We start from the raw sequence: 8,989 nt of genomic DNA, 5'->3' as shown, positions 1-8,989 counted from the left end.
AATGTAACTTATAGAATGGACCTAATGAGTTTTGGTGCATCAGTGCATGTAACACTAATCTACAGCAACCATTAATAATGACTGATTATGATTGGTTGCCTTATAAAAGTTGTTATACCCATTTTTTAGGGAACTATTATAATTTATAACCATATTAAAAACCCTAAAGTGTTACAAGCACAGGGAAGAAGAACTTTGTGATGGGATTGTTTGTCTCATTCCCTTATCACCCTTTTTATCTTTGTTTTTTTTACAAGCTTTTATCTTTCTTTGTTATGTACAAGGGTAAGAATTTTTCCACTTTTGAAAAGCTTGAATCTTAATTGCTTCTTCTACTCATTGATCACATGGTTAGTTTAGCCTCACAAGTATCCAGTAATAACTAGAAAATTGTCAAAAAAAATAACTCGGACATTAAACTCTTCAAATATTTTATTTCCTCCAAAAAAAGTACACCAAAAATTATAAATAATTTACAATAATGCTAACCTGACATTATTTCAGCAAATATAAGTAGTTTCTTACAGTTTAATTTGAAGAGCTGAATTCTAGAAATTCAGAAGAAAATAAAATGTTCAAATATTCATTGGTGGGAGAGAAACCAAAGCTGCAATGGTGATCAAAATAGAGGTTTCTTCCCATTTAACATCCCCAACAAATGATCAAGAACTTTGATCCCGTCATCACGCAAGCCAGAGTGCATGAACTCGTTCGTTATCCATAGTCTGATCCCTGCTATTTGAGAAGCTGTTTCCTTCGACAGCTTAAAGTTTACGTACATGTCTTCATAGTAAACGGCAGCTGCAACAGGTACCTGTAATCATAGAATGATAAGTTAACAGAAAAACTTGGAGATTGAATTTCGATCAAAATTTCCAAGTATAGAGTGCCAAGTATAATATGAAAGTATACATCAACTTCAAGTGTGAGTGTTACATAGAGTCAAAGTAACATGTGATGAGTGCTGAGTAAACTACCTTGTTGTTATTCAGAGCTTGAATGTCATATAGTCGGGGCCAATCCTTCTTCTCCGACAATATATGAGCTACATCTTTGAATGGCTTCAAGGCATGGATCTCATCAAACATCCATGGGAAAATCATCTATATAAGAAATGAAAATGAACATAATATTTATGCAGTTGGTAAATGCTTTGTGCATTGCATAGTAAAGAAAAATGATATTTGTTATACCCTACCTCTCCTGTAAAAAGTACAGGGAGTCCTTCTCTAGCTGCTTTAATTGCATCAAATTTGTCTTCAACTTCGGTCCTTATTCTACTGGCAGACCATCTACTAGGAGAACCCTGCAGAGCAGTGTTGAAAGATAACACGGATCATGCATGTTACAGATATAATATAAAACCATGCATATACCGCTAGCGGCTACGCAACAATAAAAGCTTTTCAGTAGTTAGTGCGTGACATGGTATCAGAGGCTATGTGAACAAGTGATCCAGAGTTCAACCCTTGATATTCCCATTCTTCTAATAAAAGTTTACTACTTCCATTTCAAATACAAGTAAAAGTTTTATTTGGGAGTCTTAAATATAAGTAAAATTTAACACCTTTTATCCTATTTAATCCTATTCTTCTCAAAATACATAATGGAACAAATTTCCTTGCAAAATTAAATGAAAAGAAAGGGTAATTTGGGAAATTAAATTATTATTTTGGTTAATTCAAGAAAATTAGCTGAGGTATATCACTGTTCTTAATATGTTTTCTGTTAGTTAGTTTTGCTCATAATTGACATTGGAGGAGTAAATTTGATTGCAAGGTAGACAAGTCTAAACATTGTCGATGCCTCAAGTTAAAGGACTCTTACAAGAGGGACATGTTTACAATAATATAATATAAAAATCATGCTTGTGCCATCACCTACCAGCCTAAAATTTCAGAATAGTTGGTTCGCAACAATGCATACACGAGCAGTCGAAAAGAACATTTACCTGACAATAGATGGATTCATGTAGAAGAGCATACAGTGGATTAGTATCAACAGTTATCGAGTTTTCAAACTGCATAGAACAAAAATTAGAAGTCAGTTTTCAAAAGGAAACTTGAAATTTAAGATTCATAATCAAAGGAAAGTAAATATTTTCTTACAGAACTTAGGAAGTAGTGACTTATTCTTTTAGGTGATCCCGGAACTAAAGTAGGATCCCACACTCTCTCAAACCTAGAAGGGTTGTACAAAAAACAATTAATTTGAGCTCGTGATAGATGTAAAAGAACACAAGGTAAATTACACATTACATATAGTGCATGCTCTCAAAACCAGTTCCAGATCCTAAGCCGGAGAGACCAAGAGTCTGCAGCCCTCTTGGGGTTAAGATGCCCCCAGAAGGAAGGGCCACCTATGCTACGCAAAGAGAAAAAGAAATAAGGATTTGAGAGAACTTGGCTCATACGTTCATCGTTAAAAACAATAACAAAAAAGTGTGAGATGAATAATTACCCCTCCCCCTTCTTGTTCAGCTAAATAGTTAACAAGTTCTTGAACAATTTTGATATCCTGAGGGTATCTTTTGTAGTACTTCTCATTTTGATGCATAATTTGCTCAAAGCATGCTCTGTATACCGAATCTGCAGTGCATCCATGTCCTATTGGAGGAATTCCACCGGTCAGAAGGGCTTGCGTCAGTCCTTGTGGTGCAAAACTCAAATATGTGACTGCACAAAATCCACCGTAACTCTGCCATAATTAAAAAAGAACGCAAGTAGACTAAGCAAGCATGGAGTTTCAAGGATAAATTAGCTTCAAGGGTACATATTACAAAATCGTTTCAAACCACATGCTCACAAATCAACAAACAAGAAGATGATCCCTATAGCAATGTGAAAGACTATGGCATCAAAATCCGTAGCTCGCATGAATACCATTAGAAACCACTTAAGTGCATACCTGTCCCAAAATGGTCCAAGGTCCAGCATTTGGAACAAGGCGAACTCGAATAAACTCTGCATCATTTACTATACTATCAGCTCGAAAGTATTTCAAGAAGTCAGCTAAGTCATCTGCAGACTTGAATTGTAACATTGATGACACAGACAAAGGAGTTGATAAGCCTGTTCCTCGCTGCAGAGAAGTACGCATAAATGATGGAACAGATTACTCATAAAGTTATCACACGATCAAAAAGATAATGACACAATACAAGTGTCCAGAAAAACATGCCTGATCCATTAAGATGAGACGGAACTGTTCAGTAACTTTCTGAATCCACCCACTAGATTCAGTTGGAGGACGGCACTCAAACCCAGGCCCACCTTGCAAAAATAGTAAATATGGCAATGTTTGCTCTTCTTTTCCAACTGCAAAAAAAATGACAAACTTGTAAAGAAAAAATGCCAACGCGATGAATGGGGGTAATCCACAAAATTAAGCACAATCGCAGGTGCTCATCCATCAGGCAATTTATAAAGTTACTATTTATCACATAAATTTCTATGTGGCTGATCAAAAACTGATTTTGTTGAATATTGACTATTTAAAATTAAAACATGAAACAATATGAAAAAAAGAAATTTTGATGATTCTAGACATGGAGAATGCAATGTCGCTCTAGTTACCAACATATTAAGGGCCCATTTGCATTGGCTTGTTTTTTAGCTTATGCAAAACAGCTTATGTAAACAAATAAGCTTTTATGTATCTTTAAAACTTTCTCAAGGTAGTTTATGAGAAAACAACCTATAAAGATACAATTTTTGTTAGTGAAAACTTATGAATTAACATAAAAGTATATTTATTTGCATATGCTATTTTCATAAGCTTTTAATAAGCCAAATCCAAACGGGGCATTCCATCATTAAAACAGAGGACATAAGAACATAAATACAATCTGCCTTCACCAAAACAGAGGACATTTCATCATTAAATGCATGATCCACATATACAACACGCCAACCACATTCCTCACAAAAATATAACAGTTGCACTGTAGGAAACTAGGAGCCAAATTTTACTAGCAATACCACCCAAAGCTAAATTGTCTATTCAAACAAACTCATGTTAGCTAACCTGCTATGACCTCTTCCCTGGCACATCACCCCAATTATATATAGCTGTAAATAGTTTATATCTCTTCCCTGAAAGGAACTCAAATAATCTCTTCTGATCCGATTATATTCCCCCACAAAATCCATGAAGAGAAAAGCTCATTTGGATTAGTGCCTGGCTGTGAGTTTGGCTCAATCACACCTTAATTTTGGTAAAAACTACACTTTAGAGCTTCAACAATATCATCACAGCGACTATGATTTCGTCAAACTCACTGTGATTCCCAATCATGCACTGAAATGATTTAGGATTCCTTTAAAAGAAAAAGGCAATACCAAAACTACAATATATATTCTAAAAAGCCACCAAAGCACTCACTCCCTCACTAGAATCCAATATTTTGGATTCGATCCCAGATACCCCATTAACAAAATATTCAACACAATTACTCAAAAAAAAAAAACTCGAACCTAATTAGTTATTACAAAATTGTCAAAAACCCTATCTGAGATTCATTAATCATCATCAATTTTTTTTTATCCCCACAAAAATTAGCTTCACAGAAACCCACACACACGAAAACCCCAAAAACAAAATCAATAACATGAAACCTTCATGCAACTATGAGTTCAAGGAAAATAATTGGTATAGTTGATGAGTACTGTTACCTGCAACGACTTCACGAGCAAAAACGGTGATCTTGTAAGAAGAGTGTAGTCCCCGGGAGTAATCGAGGGGAACAGTGAACGTGTGGTTACGAAGGCGGAGCGAAGGCACGGAAAACCAGTCGCCGGTGACGTGCTCCGGCGAGGAAGTAGAGGAGGAGTGTGTGGCGATGGTTGCTCCGTTCATTGTGAGGATTGAGCTCCGGCGAGAATGCAATAACGAATGGTTTGTGACGGAAAGGGGTTTTGAGAAAAGAGGAATTGATGATAAAGCGCGAGAACAGTGACGATGATGATAATGGAGTAATGTGGTGAGAAGAAAAGGTGGTGGTGGCGCGTGAGATAACAACATTATGTGAGGTGTTAGAGTCAACGATGGTAAGATCGAAATTAAAATGCTCATCCAACGGTGTGTGATTTTAATTAAAAATATAAAAATTTCAGCCATTTTTTCATGCATAAATTTCATATTTCTTTTTTGTTAAATTGTTTAAAATTCATTTTAGTCTTTAATAATTTTATTTTTATAAATAAAATTTAGTGAAATTTTATTTTTGGTAAATTGATTAAACTTTATGTATGTGTTTACAAATTGTATTAACCAATATTAACAAATCAAACTTCACCAAACTATTAAGAACAATTCTTGTGTAATAACACATCATAATAATAACCTATCACACAATGGCACCTAATTAAATCTAATTATAAAATTACCGAAAAAAATATAATTCTTTGTCAAAACAAGTGAAAAATGTCCATAAAACAATCACAAACAAAATTGTAAAATAAATTTTTTGTTTCCACAAAAAAATATTCATGTAAACCGTCGACTGTCGATACTCATGTCATGTTGTCTCATCATATAGACCCTATACAATTACGGTTAAAATGAGATATCCTACATGATGTGGACCGGTTGAAAAGACAACATGAATGTAGACCATCGACATCTTATCAAAAAAAAATGTAGACCATCGACACTCACAGAGGCGGAACCCACGCCACCCTCGAAAAGATAATAAATTACTAGTATACCCTTAGTGGTTATATAAAATTACAAAGGTATATTATATATATTTGTTTCGGAGTCTAATTATTAATTTTGCAAGTTGGCTGAGTGGATAAAAGTGGCGCCCAAGCACCAAGAGTACTAGGGTTCAACTTTTGGTGTGATACCTATTATGTTTTTATTTTTTTTCTTTTCTGTTTTGTTTGTTTTTTAAAAAAAAAATTAAAAAATCAATTATGGTGCCAAAATTTTGTATCAAGCCATTAGCAAGGACATTTTTCAAAAAAAAATAATTTTCATCAGTATAATCAATACAAAAAATGCACAATTTCTTTTTTTTTTCTTCTAAAAAACACAACTATTTTCAATTAAAAACACAAATTTTCTTTTTATAATATATGTAATATAATAATAAAACATGATTTTCTAATAATAAATTTTGTGTGAGTATTAGTTCAAAATCAATTACTGATTATTTTAAGTCACTTGACACATATGGAATATCAGTTTAAAGTATGTAATTTGATTTATTGATAATTAAATTTTTGTATTTAATTTTTATACTATAACTTTTTTAGTGGCTCCCCGATAGGGATGGCAATGGGCGCCCACGGGTGCGGGTTTGAGTGATACCAAACCCACACCCGAAATCAACACCCAAACCCAAACCCAAACCCAAATCTGTTCGGGTGGCAAAACCACACCCACGCCCACACCCATTGGGTTCGGGTTTTTTACACCCAAACCCAAATCCACAACACATTTTGTACTACTTTGCAAATTTAAGCAAAACAAGGTAAATTTAAGCAAAAACAATGGAATTTAAACATATTGTCAATCACTTAGCAAAAACATAGGTTTAAAATTACAAGGGAATTTAAAATTACAAAATAGTCTTTCAAGAAATTAAATTACAACTAAACCAAAATTAAGTTCTTCCAACTTTCAAGCAAAATTCAAACACAATTTTGGTTTGTGGTTTGTGAAAAACCTAATTTTACTTTTACACTTATATATATATGTGGGGGTATTTAGGTAATTTTAACATGTTTCGGGTGGGTGTATGGGTTTCGGGTGTGGGTTTGAGTGATACCAAACCCACACCCATATTTTCGGGTGTCACCCAAACCCAAACCCAAACCCAGTCAATTCGGGTTTCGCCCGTTGACTTGGGTTTGGGTTCGGGTGGGTCTCACGGGTTTGGGTTTTTCTGCCATCCCTACTCCCCGAAAAAAAAATTCTCATTTCCGCCGCTGGACACCCATGTCATGTTGTCTTTCTATTACGGCTAGAAATTTGAGAGGGAAATTTGTCTTAAACTAAAAAGATGAACATGGAAATTCAAGAGTTGTGAATATTGCAGGGATTTTTTTTATTAAACAATGGTGTGTCAATTGAATGTACCTAAACATTAAGTGTTATTTACATACCTATTTAAGATTTTTTCAACAAGTAAATCAATTGAATTAGATCAGCATACTATGTTTTTGCATTAATCTCTTATGTTCAAATTTGGCCTATATAATTGTCTATTATCTTCAAATTTAGTTAGCTATTATTTTTAAAATAATTTATATTTAGTTATTGTGTGGGTTGTATCAACTATCGTATGTTTTTTGTTTGATTTTTTTTATATTAGAGTTGGTGATTAAATTCAGGACCTCTAACATACTACTTAAATAACTCATAACTAGAATAAACTTAATGGTTTTGATCTTCTAATTCATTAGAAAAGATCATATAGTAATTTGATATTCAGTCGAAAGGCATACCAAAAAAATATTTTAGCTAAAATTTAAACTCAAATTATTTTAATAATTGTCATCTATCATATTTTCCTATATATATAAGCATATGTGAGGTTTAAGATGGGAATACTAATTTTCCCATGATGGACAACTTTCCATTTTATAGGAAGGTGGTGGCAGTTGAACAGGTTAAAATGTGGTCAATGAGTCTTTTCTTCTCTCTTGATTATTAACCATTAATTTTAAACTATTAATAAAAATTAAAAACAAAAAAAAAATTATATATATATATATATATATATATATATAGGGGGCTGCTAATTTAGACCCAGTTGGGTCTAAATTAGCAAGGTGTACCTTTTGAGTTGGACAAAAATACCCATTTTTTAATTTTTTGGAAGAATAGAGCAACAGGGGCATTTCTGTAATTTTACGCAACAGTACACGCACCCCCCACTTCTTTTTCCCCCCCCAGGACACGTGGCAGCGTGTTAGTGGCCAAAAGCAAGGCGCGTGCATCACACGCACCGACAGCCGCGCGTGGTAGTTGCTTGATGACGCGGAGAGAGAAATTCCAGAAAAAGGCAGGCCACGTGTCATGATCTGATTGGCTGCGTTAATTTTTTTCCATTTTATACTTTAAACTCGATTATTTCGTCGTAAATTAATTTTTTATTTTTTAATTTTTATACCAAAATTCATAATTTTTTTTTCTCTACAAATAGAGACTTGGTTTGTTTGATTTGGACACCGAAAAAAAAACGCAATTTTTCACTACTTTAAACTCGATTATTTCGTCGTAAATTAATTTTTTATTTTTTATTTTTTATACCAAAATTCATAATTTTTTTTTCTCTACAAATAGAGACTTGGTTCGTTTGATTTGGACACAGAAAAAAAAAACCCAATTTTTCACTACCTTAATCTCATCAAATAACTAATAATCAACTTACTGAAACCATTTTACCAGCAAAATGGTTTCAGTTTACAACTCTCTGAAACCATTCTACCAGATAAATGGTTTCAGAAGCAAACACAATTAATAAATTACTCACTGAAACCATTCTACCAGTAAAATGGTTTCAGAATACAACTATGTGCAACCATTCTACAAGCTAAATGGTTTCAGAAGCAAATAACTAATAATCAACTTACTGAAACCATTTTACCAGGAAAATGGTTTCAGATTACAACTCTCTGAAACCATTCTACCAGATAAATGGTTTCAGAAGCAAACACAATTAATAAATTACTCACTGAAACCATTCTACCAGTAAAATGGTTTCAGAATACAACTATGTGCAACCATTCTACAAGCTAAATGGTTTCAGAAGCAAATAACTAATAATCAACTTACTGAAACCATTCTACCAGCAAAATGGTTTCAGATTACAACTCTCTGAAACCATTCTACCAGATAAATGGTTTCAGAAGCAAACACAATTAATAAATTACTCACTGAAACCATTCTACCAGTAAAATGGTTTCAGAATACAACTATGTGCAACCATTCTACAAGCTAAATGGTTTCAGAAGCAAATAACTAGTAATCAACTTAC

General features: G+C 33.5%; 1 protein-coding gene across 1 annotated transcript; it reads right to left on the bottom strand.

The window, feature by feature from the left end:
- Positions 1-414: 414 nt before the first annotated feature.
- On the bottom strand, positions 415-5,110 carry LOC123893169 (proline iminopeptidase). The gene is made up of 10 exons (XM_045943095.1): positions 4,674-5,110; positions 3,181-3,317; positions 2,908-3,081; positions 2,461-2,697; positions 2,259-2,359; positions 2,109-2,181; positions 1,952-2,020; positions 1,199-1,306; positions 978-1,103; positions 415-814 (listed from the first exon to the last, which is right to left on the bottom strand). The coding sequence occupies exons 1-10, from the start codon at positions 5,071-5,073 to the stop codon at positions 620-622; spliced, it is 1,620 nt and encodes a 539-aa protein (XP_045799051.1). The 5' UTR covers positions 5,074-5,110; the 3' UTR covers positions 415-619.
- Between the last annotated feature and the right edge of the window lie 3,879 nt (positions 5,111-8,989).

The sequence above is a fragment of the Trifolium pratense genome, linkage group LG6 (assembly GCF_020283565.1).
Source record: "Trifolium pratense cultivar HEN17-A07 linkage group LG6, ARS_RC_1.1, whole genome shotgun sequence".
NCBI classification, from domain to species: Eukaryota; Viridiplantae; Streptophyta; class Magnoliopsida; order Fabales; family Fabaceae; genus Trifolium; species Trifolium pratense.
Note: the sequence above shows the minus strand (reverse complement) of the source record. Positions and strands in the feature narration are given on the sequence as shown.

Coding starts and splice junctions, on each gene's coding strand:
- LOC123893169 (XM_045943095.1), bottom strand. CDS start 5,073: ATGAGCATTTTAATTTCGATCTTACCATCGTTGACTCTAACACCTCAC. Junction 1,307..1,951: donor ATGAATCCATCTATTGTCAG/GTAAATGTTCTT, acceptor ACTGCTCTGCAG/GGTTCTCCTAGTAGATGGTC. Junction 815..977: donor AAGCTCTGAATAACAACAAG/GTAGTTTACTCA, acceptor CTATGATTACAG/GTACCTGTTGCAGCTGCCGT.